Source organism: Notamacropus eugenii, chromosome 1 (genome assembly GCF_028372415.1).
Source record: "Notamacropus eugenii isolate mMacEug1 chromosome 1, mMacEug1.pri_v2, whole genome shotgun sequence".
NCBI lineage: Eukaryota > Metazoa > Chordata > Mammalia > Diprotodontia > Macropodidae > Notamacropus > Notamacropus eugenii.
The window spans coordinates 370,433,833-370,451,529 of record NC_092872.1 but is presented as its reverse complement, the minus strand read 5'-3'; the positions used below and the strand labels follow the sequence as shown (position 1 = coordinate 370,451,529).

Genomic DNA, 17,697 nt, shown 5'->3' with positions numbered 1-17,697 from the left:
ATGAATGCTGAAAAACACAAATTAACAATATTTATGTTGTATTGCATTTCCCAGTTACATTTTAATCTAGTTCCTGTCACCCATGGATGACCCCCTCTGCTATAAACCATTTATAGGAAAATATACATATTCACATTCACACATATAACCCTCTGTCCCAGGGACTACAGAAGTTTCTCTGCCACATAAATGAGATCAAATTAGGTAATTATTTCATCTCCACTCCAAAGAGTAGATAATATTCAATGTGGGTACACCCTTAGGCAGCCAGATGGCACAGTAGATAAGAGTACTGGGCCTAGAGTCAAAAAGACTCTAGTATAAATCCAGTCTCAGACACTTACTAGATGTGTGATCCTTGCCAAATCATTTCAACACTGCCTGCCTCAGTTTCCTCATCTGTAAAATAGGTATAAAAGCACCTACCTCACAAGGTAGATGTGAAGATGAAACGAAATATTTGTAAAGCACTATGCACACCTCAAAGTATTACTAGCTGTTGTTTTCATTATCACCATCATCATCATCATCACCAATACCACCACTCCTCCTCCTCCTCCCTCAAAGAATAGAAATCACAGCCCATCTTTGCCCATGACTCATGCCCATGTCCTCCCATAAAGCTAAAAACAGAAAAGACTTCCTGGTGCTTCCTTTGAAATCAATATAACAATTTCTTCTTCCAAGTCATTTAACTGGTTTTTAAGATCTAAAAGTACTACGGTTTCCTTGGGGAATTCATTCATTCATTCATACATTGGACAAACATTTACTGAGCTCCAATGATGTGTCAGATGCTATGCTAGTAAACAGCAAAGTTATTAAATTAATTCACTATTGGTTGCATATTATTCTAGTACCAATGAATCTCCAAGTTTTCATTTTCTGCCCAGACAAAGAGAAGATCAGATGGGATAAGACTATGAAGCCATCTTCCTCCTTCCTCCCAAACTTTGAGTTTTCCTCCTCCACTGTACAACCTCTTTACAGCTATTTTCTGTTGCATTAACTTAAACTGTCGCATTAGAGATGCCCCCTGGATCCTGACCCCAAATGTCTACTTCATCTGGATATAAAGCCACTTTAAAGAGATAAGAAGAATAATCAAAGAGAACTCCCAGGCTATCAGCTACCTCTTCCTTCCAATCCTGATAAGCTCCTTTCTGTCAAGATGTAGGAACCCTAGAAGGTCTCATGACCTCAGAGTCATAACCTCACGTAGGGGTTTTTCCCTCTTCTATTTATACAATAAAGGAGTCCCCATGGACTTCTTAAACTCTGCAATCTGATCTTTAAAATCATTGGAAACTTGGGAGTTCTGGGAAATCTCACGCCCAAACACCCTTCCTTTTCCCTCCCCCCAAACTGGCTGCCACGTATCCTTCTTTCTCACACAGACACAGCCAGAGCTTGGGTCTTCATGACTTTTGACTTACATAATTACACTAGCCTCCTAACCAATCTCCCTGCCTCACTCCAGTTTCTCCAAATTCCAACCCATTCTCTACATAGCTATCAATGCAATTTCCTAAACTAGAAACGAGGTCACCATTGCTCCCGCACTAAATCCTGGTAGTTCTATATTAGCTCCAAGCACAAATATAAACTTCAATATCAGGCATTTAAATCCTGCTATCACCACTTGGCTCTATCCATGTTTCCAGCTGAATTACACATAATTAACCTTCACATACACTCTATAGTTCAGTCAAACTGTCCTTCTTACTGTTCATTACACTGGAATAAAACTCCAGCTTAGGTAATTAAATTGGGTACCTCAAATGAAACTTAGAGTAACTGTAAAACAGGCTCTAAAGGTATTATTTCCATTTTCAGAGAAGAGAAAACAGGCTCAGAGAGGTAAAGGGACTTAACCCTTGGCCACATGTGACAGGCAGGATTTGAACCAAGCTCTCACTTCACATCCAGCTATCCGTTCAGTGCAAAAATCACTGTATTCTGTGTTAGGAAACCTGGATTTGAATTCTGACTCAAATATGAATTTAACTATGTGACTATGGACAAATCAATTCATCCTTCTGAGGCTCAATTTCCCCTTTAAAATGCAGATAAGAATTTTCACTTAACTATCAAGGCTAAACTGTAGTTAAGAAAGTACTACTCTATGAGTCAGCTAAGCGTTCAATGGATAAGGGTTGGACTTCGTGTTGGAAAGACAAAAGTTCAATTATTACTTCAGACACTAGCTGTCTGGCTCTAGGCAAATCAATTAACCTCTCTGTGCCCCAGTTCCATCATCTGTAAAATTGAGATAGGACAAGTACCTACCTCTCAGGGTGGTTGTAGGGATAAGATATTTGTAAATTGCTTTATAAACCTTAAGCCCTAATAATAAAAAGCTTAATAAAAATGAATGATCATCTCTTACTTCTAGGTTTTCAAGCTCCTTAAGATGGGGGTCATGTAATTTATCTCTGACTATACCTCAGTTATTCATTCCATATGTTGTTAGTAACTTACTAGGAACTGACCAAATACTGACCCTTAAACTATAATCTCTGTCCTCTTACCGATAAATTCATAAGAGCTGCCTACACTCACTGTGTCCAATTCACCATCACCTACTTCTCAGTCTCTTGAAATATGTTTTCCAGCACCACTCTATTGAACCTTCTCCCTCAACAGTCACTGTACAAACTTCCTAATTGCTCAACCTTGCAGTTTTTTTATAATTAATCTTCAGTTTTCAACAATCACTTCCATAAATTTTAAATTTTTCTCCCCCTCCTTCCCTCCTCCCTCTCTCAGATGGCATGAAGTCTTACACAGGTTCTACACATTCATTCTTATTAAACACATTTTCACATTAGTCATGTTGCATAGAAGAATTAAAATGAATGGGAGAAACTATGAGAAAAACCACAACAAAACAAGGCATAACAAAATAGAAAACAGTCTGCTACATCCTGCATTCCAACTCTGTTCTTTGTCTGGATGTGGATGTCATTTTGCATTAAGAGTCCTTTGGAAATGTTTGCATTGCTGTGAAGGGCTAAGTCTATTAGAAACAGTCCTCACACATAGCCTTGCAGTTTTTTATCAAACATCACCCTTCTTCAATTTTCTAACACAGCTAATCACTGTCTTCTGGATACCCGGGCTATTCTTGTCTTCTGTAACACTATTCTCTCCTGTCTGACCACTCCTTGGTCTACCTTATGACCCCAAGCAGGGGTGTCCTGTAAGGCTGTGCCCTGAGCCTTGTTTTCTTCTCTTCTGAAATCATCTAGGTGCATTATTATCACCTCCACAAAGATGTCTCCCACACCCTATCAAGTCCCACATATCCAACTGCCTTCTGGCTACCTCCACCTGGTCATCCCATCAGCACCTTAAATAGCACATATCTAGAATCAAACATCACTTTTCCTCCTGAACCCACACTTCCTCTAACCTTCCTTGGCTCTTTGGTGGGCACTGCCATCCTCTCCAGTCACTTAGGGTTTTAACATCAGTCATCCTTAACTTTTCCCTCTCTCACCCACGTATTCAATCACTTGCAAAGTTCAGTCAAGGCTAACTTTAGAATTCTATTTCCTTCTTTCCATTTATGCCACCCTTACCCTACCTCTTCTCTAAAGTTGATCATCTCTTTTCTAAACTATTTTCACCAGATTTGGAGTTAGGAAGACCTGAATTCAAATCTAGCCTCAGATATTTACTTACTAGCTGTGTTACTCTGGACAAGTCACTTAACCCTGTTTCCCTCTGTTTCCTCATCTATAAAATGAGTTAGGGAAGGAAATGGCAAAATCACTTCAGTTATCTTTGCCAAGAAAACCCAAAATGGTGTCACAAAGAGTTGGACACAACTGAAATGACTACACGACAACATCTCCTTGTCACTAGCCTTTCGTCTCCAACTCATCTTTTATTGCCAAAATCATCCTCCTAAAGTGGCCTCTGCTGCTGCCCTGATCAAATAACTTCAGAAAGTCCCTCCTGTCTCCAAGATAAAATACAAACCCCTCAATCTAGCACTTAAAGGCCAATATAAGGAGGCTCTAATCTTCCTTTCCAGTTTTATTTCACCAAATTCCCCTTTTGAAATAATTAGCATTTCCCCTAATTAGATAGATCATCTCCTACCATTCTGTATTCACATAGTCTGTCCCCAAACTGGAATGAATCATCTTCTTTTAGAAGTCTCCTATTTAAGACTTAGTTCAACTGGTAGTAATCCTGTGGGACCCTCCTTCCCTTAATCCCCCTCTCTTACAGCCTTTCCTCTGCTCTCTTCCTTTCCCCATCACTCCATACCCTGCATTATTATAGTTATGTGAACAAGGTAAAGCCTCCCTTGCCCCAATGAGAATGTAATTTTCTTAAGGGAAGGGATGATCGAATTTTTACCTTATATTTATATCCAGTGCTGTGAATAGTAGGTACATATTAAAGAAGAAGTAGCTAGATGACTCAGTAGATAGAGCATTGGGTCTGGAGTCAAAAAGACCTGAGTTCAAACCCAACCTCAGACACACAGCTGTGTGATCTTGGGCAAGTTGCTTAATCTTTGATTGCTTAGGAGGAAGTTAGATGGCTCAATGAATAATACAGTTCTGGGTCAGGAGGACCTGAGTTCAAATCTGGCCTCAGGCACTTACTAGCCGTGTGACCTTGGGCAAGTCACTTACCCTCTGTTTGCATTAATCTGCTGGAGAAGCAGATGGCAAACCACTCCAGTTTTGCTAAGAAACTGCTAAGAAAACCCCATGGACAGTATGGTCCATGGGGTCACAAAGAGTCTGACAAGACTGAACAACTGCAATTAAATAAGGACCAAACTGATAAATATTTGCTCTTCCTTCATATCACATTCCTATCTGAGGGCACCAAACTAAACAGAGGACCCAGTAAGGAAATCTAGTCCTGGGCCTTCTTTTCCTGCATGCTTTTAAGCCTTGGCAGCAAACTGGAACATCCTTCTGCCAAAGTGTCATTCATTGTCAGATTTCCATTCTCCTCCATCACTCACCCACTCCCACCCCTCCGTGTAGTGGAAAATCACGTACGTTTCTCTTGGACATACAGATACCCCTCCATGGTGTAAGGACTAATGGTCTTGTGTTCATGAGGATTCTCCTTCATTTTTTTCATCAGTGCCTCCACTTCTGACCTGGTACCTTCAAAGCGATTTCTTGTCTATAATGAAAACAATTTTACTTAAATCAGAAAAATTTAATCTTTGCTCCTACCTCCATTAATCTGTAAATCAGTCTAATAATTAAATAATAATTTAGTTATAATTATAATTATTAATTAAACAATAATAATAAATAAGTAATTAAATAAACAAATAACTGAGTCTACATTTGTTTCTTTAAGAGGAGGGCAAGACTTCAAAGGTCCTGAGCTCTAAAAACTTCCAGGTCCCTAAGACTTAGGAGAGAATAAAAATGAAAATTCAAGGTAAAAGCCACACAACTGAGAGTGGACTGGAGTCCATTCATCTGCTTTATTCCTATGACCTTTTGGAGTTAAATTATTTTTCTCTTTATTGATTTGCTTAGCAAAGTGCCTGGCACACAGTAAATGCTTACTAAATGCTTTATTGGGCTGGAATATAAAGAACATATGAGCAAAAAACAGAATCATGGCATGGGAAGGGTATACTGAAGCTTCATTTATTTAAGACTCTAATTAACAACTATCTCCCGGTCCTGTTGCTTAAGAATAATGAAAATCTGAACTAGACAATCCACAATTGGGCATATAATCTAAGGAGGTCAAACAAAGAAAAGTCCCATATACATCAAAAACTGGAAACAAAGTGGGAGGCCCACTGACTAGGGGGAGGATTGGGCCAAAATATACATATATACATGTGTATATATATGGTATATAGTATACATTATATTATACCATATATTATATAACATATACTATATATTAATATGTTAGTATATTTATTCATATATGTTACATGTTAACATATTATATATAGTACATAATATATATTAGACATAGTATATAATTGTATACTATATTGCACCGTAAGAAATGACAGGTATGATGAAATCAGAGAAACATGGAAAGCCTTCTATGGCCTGTACAAACGGTTACAAGCAGGCCAGGAGAATAATATATGCACCTCTAATAATGCAGATGGACATGATGAAAGGCAGCTGAAATCTGATTAGGCACAATTACTAATCTCAATCCCAGAGAACAGAGACACACTCCTGTCTCTCAGCTGAGAGGTGGGAGAATACAGGTGCACAAGGTTGCTTCTACTTTCAGGAGAAGTTGAAGTGTTGGCTGGCAAAACTAGGCGAGATGAGGGAAAGGACCACACGAATGGGACAGGTAAGTGGCACAGCAGATTGAGCATCAGGTCTAGAGTCAGGAAGACCTGAGTTCAAATCAGGCTTAGACATTTACTAGTTGTGTCACCTGCTTGCTTCAGTTTCCTCATCTGCACTATGAGGATAATAATAGCATCTATCTCCCAGTGTTGTGGAGAGTATCACATGATAAAATAATTGCAAAGAGCCTGACACAGCGCCTGGCACTGTATACAGTAGGTGCTATATAAATTTAGCTATTAAGAGATGTAGAAATTTTTTTAATAAAATAAGGGAAGGGAGGAGAAGAAACACAAAATGAAAATAATGAAAATGATTCTAGTAATGAATTGGATTTTCTGCAGATTTTACTAAGAATTAAAGGCCCTGGGGAAGAAGCAAGAGCCCCTATCCTCACTGCTATCCCTCGGAAGAGCAGGGTGATATAGAACTACAGTAAGAATACAGTGCCACTACTTGGAAAAATTCAAATTCTTTTTTTGGGAGGTTAAAAAAAAACTGGTAGCAAACCTCCCTCCAAAATAAAAGTTAGCTGTGCTCTAAAAGAGTGTCTAAGGGGCTAATATCCTAAAGATATCTGTCTCTCTGCTGCCCACAGGGAACAACTAAGACACCCAGGCCAAACATGATCTGGACTCTGTTTTCAAGGCAGTGGTCCTCAGGGCCAGACACATTCTTTTTTTTCTTTTTCTTTTCTTTTTCCTTTTTTTGTAATCACCTGTCCTTAACTGCCTGGTCTTCTCCAAATACACCCACTAGAAGGCAAAAACACCATACAAGGTGCCCTGCCTGCCCCTCCCATCCCAAGGCCTTGACTCTTTGCCCACTCACATTCTGTATGCTGATGGTCAGTTGTGTCTTGAAGTCACTGAAATCCTTGGCAAGTTCATAACCATGATGATAGAAGGTGAAGAGTCCCTGCAGGAAGGCCAGCAGCTGTAAGGGAGGGAAGGGAAAGGAAAGAAACAAGCAGGTTTAGAAAGGGAAAGCAGCTCTATGGAGCTGTCTCAGCGGTAGTAGGAAATTCTAATAAGAAAATCACTGCCTTCTTAAATTAAATACCAAGATGAAAATCAAATTACTGTGCAAAAGAGTCTTTCTAAAAACTTCGAGGAAAAACACAACACATCTACAAATGTTAAGAGAGGGAATGTTTTCAAACAACAAGAATGTTTTAAAACTGTACTTCAGTTTAAAAAAAAGGCTAGCTGCCTAGTCTTCTATTAAAATCTTCAAAAACAAATAAACAACTCCATAAGATCCTTTCATATTGTACTACAATGTTCTATAGCCCTTCAGAAGAATTTTTTTTCCTTCCATAATATCTAACCTAAGTTCTTGTCCACTTCAGGCAAGGAAATATAAGTGAAGTCTTTTCCTGCCCTCAGGGAATACACAGACTGCTGGGGCTTTGGGGTTTTTTAGCACACACAATTTTTAAAATATTCCTTTTTTGGAAAAAAGGGAATCTACTACAGAAGTAAGGAGGAGGAAGGGAAAGAATTGGATAGTTCACATAGTCAGGGTGTAGGAAATGAAAAGTAGACATGGGGCAAGGGGTGGAGGAATCAGGCATCACACGAACCTCACTTTTTACCAAACTAAAGGAGAGTTGACAGTGTTTCCAGCTGTTTTCTCTGAGAAATGTTTGTTATTCATTTTGTCTCTCTCTCTCTCTCTCTCTCTCTCTCTCTCTCTCTCTCTCTCTCTCTCTCTTTCTCTCTCTCTCTCTCTCTCTCTCTCTCACACACACACACACACACACACACACACGGCAGTTTAGTATAGACATTCGTTAAACTAAATATGGAAATAGGCAGAGGGGATGAGGAAGACAAGGGTTTGAGAGGGAGGGTAAAATCAGAAAGAGATAAATAATAAGTAAATCACACTCTAGCAAGAGAAGCTGGATCACGGAGAAAATATGGAAGAAGAACCTACAATCAGAGAATGAAGAGCGAGGAGAAGACAAGAGAGGCAGCAGATCAGAAGCGGATCACTTGCATTATAGAGAACCAGGATCAAGCTCACCCTTTCTTTCAAAACAACCCTCTTCAGGAAGGAGGAGGGGAGCAGAAACAAAGAGAGGAAAGAACAAAAGAGGACAGGATGGGAGGCAAATTCAGAATTAAGAACCACAACCATGAATCCGTGAATGGAATGAACAAAATATCCCTTCACAGATTTGAAAACTGAATTGCTGCCAGCCTTGATTTCTCCAGGCTAAACAATGTTTCTGGAGACTTTCCAAATTTCAACTTTAGGTACTCTACATTTTGCTTCAGTTATATGCCAAAAGGGAATATCCTATTATAATAAAAACCTAAACAAAACTAGGAGAAAAGATTATATCAGGGATATTTCACATGATCATGCTCTTCATTCAGATATGAGATATATTATTTTTTATTTCTTAAGTATATTGGATCACTAAATTACATTTCACTTGTGGTTCACTATTACCTTCTGATCTATCTCAGTGGGACAGAGCTCTCTCAACGTGTATTATTGCAGTTACTTTACCTTCCTTAAAAGACTCAAGTACTTTGAGTCCCAAAATTACAGAAAGTCAGCCTATCACATTTTACGTATGAGAAAAATGAGATCTAGACAAGTCAAGTGACTTACCCAAGAAGACACAACTGGTAAATGACAAGGAACAGATTTTTCTTAATGAGTTTTATCCTTTGTGTATTCACCTAATTCTTGGGCTATAAATAGCAACCCTAGAAACTGCCTCATCATTGCTGATCCATTAAGTAAATGTATAAGTCCTTGAGTTCAAGTTCCCTGAAAACTTTAATGCTTAGAAGAGTGGCTGAGACAAGGCATGTGCTTAATAAATGCTTGATCACTGATGTAAATCCAACAATGAGCCATAAGCTGTTGGCGGTGTTAAGGGACATGGGACTCACCTAAAGGAAACAACTTCTTTCAAGGAATCTAGGCATCTTGATTAGTTTAGAAAGAGATAAATCATTTTATACCACCCTACAACAGGGCTTCCTTAATCCCCATTTTCAAAATAGGAAAGAGAACAATGTCTAAAAACTATAGGTCAAGAAGTTTGACTCACAAATATACTTATGTATTTACTACCTTCCATAGTCATGAACTCTGAAATTCCCTTATCTGATCATAATATGTTATCATTCCACTACTCCCCCTAACTTACAACCTCAAAGGCTATTTTTCATCTTTATTATGACCTCCCCACCTCAATTCTTTCCCAAGCCATCAGTCTTCACTGACTGTACATGCCTCCCTTACCCATGCTGACCCTTGGCAAACCATTTCAAAGCTATATACTCTCCTACTCTTCAGTCCCTTGGCATGTTATTCTTTCACCAATCTTACATTGCAAAGCCTCAGTCTTACATTACTCCCACCACCCTTCACGTTTGGCCTACTTACATGTTGCTGAATGAAGCTAGAGAAAATCATGAAAGCAAGCTGATTGGATCTACTTCAAATTAATGCTACGTAATCTCAAATGGGCCCTCACTATTGTAATAAAATCTTTTTATACCTTCCTAATGAACTCACCAAAGTGGCTCATCCAAACCTTTTCATCCCAGATGCCTTCTGCCACTATCTTCTCCTTCATCCCTATCTCATATAATGAGGTGGTCCTTCTCTTTTCCATGAAAAAACCTTGTACTTGTACAAATGACCCCATTCTTTTCCATCTTCTCCAGCAGGTAATTCCCACCCCTACTAATCTTCAATCACTTGTCTACTGTCCAGGACTTATACCCACAAACATGACTATGTTTTGCTCATTCTCAAAAAACAAAACAAAACAAAACAAAAAGCCACTTAATCCATCAATTAGCTAGCTTTCATCCCATATCTCTTCTCCCCTTTGTTACTAATACCCATCAATAAGATCAAGAATCCTCTAAAGTATTGATGCATTTGGTATGTAGATATTCTGCTTAATAGGTGAATTAGCATAAAATGTAATTTGTTCATTGAAAAAATTTAAATTACATTAAATAACCAAATGTATTTTTATCATTATCAATCATTCAAATGATTACTTCAAAATGAATAACAAGGGAACTTCAACTTACTTTTATAGAACAAGTATCAAATACCTATTTCCAAAGGATGTGTTCCGTCCCAGACATGTTGCAAATCTACTCTGAATCCATTAGCCCACATAAGTGTTGCACACTGTTGGCATGACGAGCCTCAAATCCCTGGAGAGGCTTTTGGAAGCAAAGGCCTAGCCCCTCTCTACCCTATTTCTAATGATGCCTGACAGGTTAAAGGGAGGTGAAAGGAACAGAAACAGAAGGATTTCCTTCATCCTAAGCTCACTAAATGAAAATAAGTACAGATACCAACACAATCAGTCACAGAAAATTCAACTGGAGATACAGGTCAGTGATACAACTCCCATGAAGGAAGATTATCTACACTGAAATTCCTCTGAATATGTAACTGGCTAATTAAAGGGCAGCTGTTCAAAAGCAGCCCACTTATAATAAGTTTTCTTCCCTGCCTCCACCACCACCACCACCAAAAGAGTGCTGGTCTCACCCTTTTTCATTGTTCTAGGAAAGACATTTACAGTAGCAAAGACAACAACACTAATGAGCAACTCTAATTAACAGAATCTTCTAGTCTACTGGGAAGACGAGTGACCACAGAAAACTGTCTCTAGCTTTTAGTTGACATGTACATTTAATTGCTTCTGTCATCCTAAATTGGAAAAATCATTTGTTGTTTTTTCCATTCATCTAGACCCTTCCAATGCCCAAGATAGAATCTGACATTTCTTTTCCCTTACACAGTCAAATTTCTACAGAAGGCTGTCCGCATTTATTAAGTACCTGTTACATTTCTGGAATTGTGCTAAATGCTAGGTACAAAGACCAACATCAACAAAACAACATGAATATGGATAACTGTGTGTGTGGAGTGAGAGAGGGAGAAGGGGAGAGAGGAGGAGAAAGAGAATAAGAGAGAGAAAGAAAGAGAGAATGTGGCAGGATAGCTCAGGAGCACTTTGGGAGGCAATCTCCTGGGGGAGTGGGAAAGAGAGAAGTTATTCTTCCCTCCTCCCCATTGGACATGGTCTCTTATCAGTGACTTGCCCAGGGACTTCATCAACTGAAGACTCCATTTTTCCAAACCAAGCCTTGATTATAATCCATAGGTTTTTAAATGGAGTTTAAATCAGTTAAGTTCCTGTATCATTGAAGTATATGTATTTCCATCTCTCAGAAAAAATTCCTAACTTTTCATTATGGTTATCCGCCCCCCCCACAAAATGCTACAAACTCCAAAACTGTATTTTCTTTCTCTCCTCTCACAAAACTCCCATTCTCAAAAGGATACTAGATTATTTGAGTAAAGAAATTCACTACCAAGAATGAAAGATCAACAGGTCCAACCCTCTGGGAGGTATTTACATTTTAAAAGAGGAGCAGATCAATCCAAGGGAATCTCTATTTGGTAGAAATCTATGGTAGATAATTCACTTTCCATATAATTATCTGATATAGTTTTAGAAGCATTAAACTTATACTTAGGAGTGTCTTGGGTTTGAAAACTGATTCTAACACTGTGACCATGGGAAAGTCTCTCAACCTGCCTGGGCTTCAGGTTCTTTACATGTCAGGTGGGGTTAATAATACCTGGATTGACGATTTTACAGGACTGTTGGGAGGACAGGACCTTGTAACCATTAAAACATTACAGAATCATAAGGTGCTGCTATTATTTTATAATATATAAATTATATATTATTATAAATATATAAATAATATATATTATATATAATTATATATTATATGTGTAATTATAATATATTATAATTATATATTATATGTGTAATTATAATATAATATATTAATGATAATATTATATATAATTATAAATTATTATAAATATACAAATATGATACATAAATAATATAAATTATTATTTATTTTGGAGAACAATCAAAGAACAAGCCTGAACTTATTGCTCAGGCAAATTGGACTGCTTGATATCCCCTGAACTCATCACGCTGTTTTCTGCCTCCAAGTATATGTACAAGTCTTCTTCCTGCTTGAGTAAGCTCTCTCCTCATCTCTGCTCAGAACCCTTAGATGTCTGGTTCTCTTTGAAAATGAAGGATGAACAACAACAATTTCAAGGCTCCACTCAAGGGTTATCTCCTCTTTGAAGCTTTACCTGATCTCCCTGGCTCTTCCTTCCCTTGCCAATGACTCTGTATTTATATATCTGTGAGGCTGTTGCCCCTCCTTAGTATAGTGTAAGCTTCATGAGGGCAGGAGTGCTTTCATTTTTTTCTTTTTTTTACCTCTAACTTAGCACAATGACTATTGCAGAGACATAAATTTTTATTAGGTTCAATTCCCATACTCCCCTTCTCTGTATCTGCCCTGTCAGTAAAGACTCTTTCCACATCTGAACTTGTACAGCAACTGTGCTACATAAACACTAATCATATGTCACCTTGCATTCTAATGGTTTGAGAATATGTCCCAAGAGCCAACTAGATTATAGGCTTCATGTGGGGAAATATTATGTCTTATTTAATGTTTATTCCCCTAGCAGAAAGAAGCATGTTTTACTCTGTTATTCATATAATAAATATTCAATAAAGATTTGCAAAGTGAAGTCATGGTTGTACGGGACCAGTAAAGTCTCCTATATTCATAAAATAACACCTTATAGAGTAAAAGGCCAGTGCAGTCATTTGAAAAAAGACCAGGTAAAACCATCGGGAGGTGAGGCCTCTGAGTCCGTTGCCCTCTCTAGGTCTCCCAGCAAAGGGTTCCTAGAAATGTAGAATGTTGGAGTCAGAAGGAGCCTTGGAAGTCCTCCAGGGTTGTTGCATGATCCCTTCCTTCATTCACCTTCAGACCTGACACAATGGCCTACCTGTCATTCCTTGGATATAATATTCCTTTTCCCTGAGTCTTTGCTCAGGCTTTTGCCTCTATCTGGTATGTTCTCTCTTTTCACCTCCAGCCTTCAAATTTGAGAAGGCATGAGAATGAGTGAGGGGGGAGAGAGAGGGAAGGAGGAAGAAAAGAGAGGGAGAAAGAGACGTAGCAGAGGAAGAGGGACAAAGAAAAGGAGACAGAAACAGAATGGAACTTCCTTTTTATAGACCATGAGGATGGATGGCTCCTCCAACAAGAATCAATCTCCTTGATGGTCAGTGAGGCAATCATCTTTTAAAAGATGATTTAAAATGAGTGGACAGTGGATTTTAAAGTGAGGAAGAATTAGATTCCAGGCATGGACATTCCTTGCCAGTGCAAAGGCTTGAAAATGAGAAGTGTGAGTGTATTGTGTGAGGAGGAAAAAGAAGGTAAATTTGGCTAGATAATGGAAGCTGGAAAGATAGGTTGAGACTGGGTTGCAAAGTAAAATCAACAAGCACCTACTACGTGCCAGGTTATAATAAGTGCTGTGAATACAAAGAAAGTTAACAAGTAATACCACCCTGCAGGCGCTCACAGTCCAATGAGGGAGATATTATGCAAAAACTATGTACAATCAAGATATATGCTGGATAATTTGGAGATAAGATAATAAGCATTAAGGGTGATTAGGAAAGGCTTCTTGAAGATAATGGGATTTTAGTTTGAACTTGAAGGAAGCCAGGGAAGTCAGGAGACCAAAATGAGGAGGGAGAGAATTTCAGGAATGGAAGACAACCAGGGAAAATGCTCAGGGTCAGGAGATGGGGTATTATATGTGAGGAACAGAAAGCAGGCTGATGTCACTGGAGCGTGGAGTACACATGGTGGGTAAGGTGTAGGAAGACTGGAGAGATAGGAGGGACATTGGAGTATGAAGGGCTTTGAAAACCAAACAGGATTTTTTATTTGATTTTGGAGGTGACAGGGTAACACTGGAGTTGACTGAATAAGGCAGGGTGTGTGATACGATCAGACTTGTGCTTTAGGAAGATCAACTGAATAAATGAGTGGTGGACAGACTGGAGTGGGGAGAGACTCAAGACAGGGAGACCGATCAGCAGGCTATTGCAATAGTTCAGGCATAAAGCAATGAGACCTTGTACCAAGGTGGTGGCAATCTCAGGGGAGATAAGGAAGAATGTACAAGAAATGTTATGAAGGTAAAATCAATGAGCAACTGGATGCTTGGATATGGGGCATGAGAAAAAGTCAGAAGTCAGTAATGACACCTAAGCTAAGAGTCTAGGTGACTGGGGAAATAGTGGTCTCCTTGAGAGTAATAAGGAAGTAAGGAAGAGCAGGTTTGGGGCTTGAGGGGAATAATGAGCTCAGTTTTGGACCTGTTGAGTTTAAGATGTCTGTGGGACAGTTTGAGATGTCCAATAGGAAGCTGAATATGCAAATCTGGCTGAATGAGGAGACCTAAGAATCATCAGCATAGAGATAATATTGAAACCATGGGAGCTGATGAGATCACCAAGTAAGACAGTATACAGGGAGAAGAGAAGGGGACCTAAGAAAACGTCCTGGACAATGCCCACCATGAGTGGGTATGACTGGAGAAAGATGTATCAAGAAGAAGGAGAGTGGTCAGGCAAGAGAACCAGGATAGAGTGGTGTTACAAAAACCTAGAGAGAAGAGAGTTTTAAGGGGAAAGGGCTGATTGATAGTGTCAAAGGTTACAAAGAGATATAGAAGTATGAGAACTGAGAAAAGGTCATTCAATTTGCCATTAATTAGGAGATCCCTGGTAACTTTGGAGAGAGCAGTTTCACTTGAATGATGAAATCAGAAGCCAGACTGTAGAGTTAGGAAGAAAATGAGAGGAAAGGAAGGAGAGGCACTGATTGTAGTCAGTCTTCTTAAAAGTAGGAGAAATATGGGGATGACAACGAGCAGGGATGGAGAGGTCAAGCAAGGGAGAATATACAAAGTAATTAGGGATGATGAAGAAGGAATCAGGACAGGCCTGGTGTAGAAGGCGGCATTTAAAAGGAGCTCCAGGCATGGGAATTACACACAGCCCGTGCAAAGTCATAAAGATAAGGAAATATGAATAGATGGATGGACTGATGGATGGAATAAGCATTTATTAAGCTCCTATACTAAGCACCAGGAGTTATGTTAAGTACTTTAGAAATATCTCATTTGAACTTCACAACAACCTTGGCCACCATTTTACAACTGAGAAAACCAGGGCAGACAGAGGTTAAGTGACTTTCTCCAGGTCACACATAATGCCTGAGGCCACATTTAAATTCAGGTCTTCTTGACTCCAGGTCTAGCACTATATCAACTGTGCTACCTAATTGCCTGGATACCTAGATATAACAAGATATAATGCTGTCTTTGAGAAACAAGAAGAAATCTAATTTGACTGAGAGATAGAATATAGAAAGAAAAATCATGTGCTGCAAAGGAGCTCTGGAAATATTATAATTCTCCTGAAAGAAGGGTAGTCATGTAAGTAAAGATGAATGAAAGACACCTTGTGGAGACAGAAATGACAAGACTCGAGAAATGTTGCAACCCTTTACAATGTAGCTTCGAACCTCATCACAGTCACTGGAAAAGAAGTGTCCTTTGCCTTATTTACTTCCCCGATGCTTAGCAACTGTCTGGCCCATAGTAAGTGCTTAATAAATGACTGCTGTCTGAATGACTCATCACTAAACTTAAACTACTCTACCCAAAGTAAATAGTTACCAATGGTCTATTAATCATCATATCTGATGGCTTTTTCTCAATCCTCATCCCTCTATATCTCTCTGCAGTATTACATTGCTGAATTTCTCTCCCTTTGAAAGTCTCTCCTCTGAGTTTCCTCAGTAAGGTCTTCTATTTTATTATCCAGGTTTTGCCCCCACCCTAAATGTCAGTGTCTCCCAAAGGCTCAGTCATGGTGGTTTCTCTGTATTCTTCCATTTGGTGACTAAATAGTCTAATAATCATTTCGATACAAATAATTCCTTTATCCAGCCCTGGTCTGAGCCTCAGGAGAATATATTTGCCAATTAGGTATTTTGATCTGGATATCCTGTAGGTCTCTTAAACCTGACATTTGCAAATTACGACTTATCGTTCACCCTAAAACCTACCTCCCTTCAGAATTTCCTTATTTCTACTACATTCACAGCCTCATTTCTGAATTCCCCTTCTCACCCTACATATCCAATCAGTCAGTTGCCAAATTTTGTCTTTTCTACCTTAACAAATGTTGCAAAAGCCCTCTATTTGGTGATTCTGCCTCAAATCTCTCCCCACTCCAAACAATCTTCCACAAAACTGCTAAAGTCAGTCCAAAAGCATTTATTAAAAGTTCTTGTGTGCCAGTGAACTGATTTTACTAAAACACAAGTCTGAACACATCACTTACTTCCCTACAACAAACTAGGATCAAATGTAAACTCTTCCGTTTGACATTTAAATCCCTTCGAAATCTGGCCTCAACCCACCTTTCCAACCTTGTTCCAGGTAACACCCCTTCCTACCCTCTGCAGTCTAGTTTGTCCAGCCTTCTTGCTAGTCGTCACAGATAATTCTCTAGCTCTCATCTCTGAGCCTTCACACTAGCTCTCACATGCTTAGAATACATTCCCTGCCACCTTTCAAAGCTCTGCTCAAACAGCCTTCTACATGAAACCTCTCCTGCTCCATCAAGTTCTAGTGCTCTCCCCATGACCACCACATTAATTTATCTTGAATATTTTCTTACACACTTGTATCTATACAGGTTGTCACTCCTCACTAGACTGATTCAGAAGAGGGATAGGTTTGTGGGGAAAAAGCACAAGACCAATCCGAGGAATTGTGGAATTGTGACAGAAACACCCCTTGGTTAACAAATTGTTTTTGCAATAGTCAATAACCAGATAAGGAAACTGAAATGCAGTGTTAAGAGACTTAGCAAATAAAATGGTCACAATTAAAATTCTGATTTCTTAATTTAATTCATTTAGTGAGACATCAATGTCTCAAGAGAGACATTTAATCTCTATGTGCAAGGGAAGGGAGAGATTTGGAAAAGAAGGTGACATGAAAACGAAGGATCTCCATTTTGAAGAGGCATGTAATTTCCACAGTGCAATCTTTCCTTCTGCTATTAAATTCTGAGCACAATTCACCATCCACTTATAGTTATCTGTCCAAGAGGATCCACTGACGGGCTACAGATATAACTTTATCATAGTCTGGACATCTAACATTCTTCAGCCACCAAGTTTTTCCTATTTCAGTAGGTTGGACTCTTTGAGGCAACTAGGAGGTGCCGTGGCTAGATCTGTGTTCAAATCTCACCTCAGACAGTTATTAGCTGTTTGCTGAACCAGTCATCTAACTGCTGTTTGCCTCAGTTTCCTCATCTATAAAATGGGGATGAGGATCAAGTGTGTGTGTGTGTGCGTGTGTGTGTGTATTC

At 39.0% G+C, this 17,697-nt stretch overlaps 1 protein-coding gene across 4 annotated transcripts in view; it reads right to left on the bottom strand.

Annotated features, from left to right (window-relative positions):
• ARHGAP26 (Rho GTPase activating protein 26) overlaps nt 1-17,697 on the bottom strand; it is a 528,529-nt gene that overhangs the window by 337,151 nt on the left and 173,681 nt on the right. For all 4 annotated transcript variants that reach the window (XR_011971925.1, XM_072630633.1, XM_072630631.1 and 1 more), the window contains exons 7-8: nt 7,158-7,262; nt 5,034-5,163 (exon numbers count right to left, since the gene is read on the bottom strand). Coding sequence is in view for 3 of the 4 variants with exons in the window: in XM_072630633.1 (XP_072486734.1) it covers nt 5,034-5,163; nt 7,158-7,262 (235 nt within the window). In the remaining variant the exon portion in view is untranslated. The remainder of the gene's footprint in view (nt 1-5,033; nt 5,164-7,157; nt 7,263-17,697) is intronic.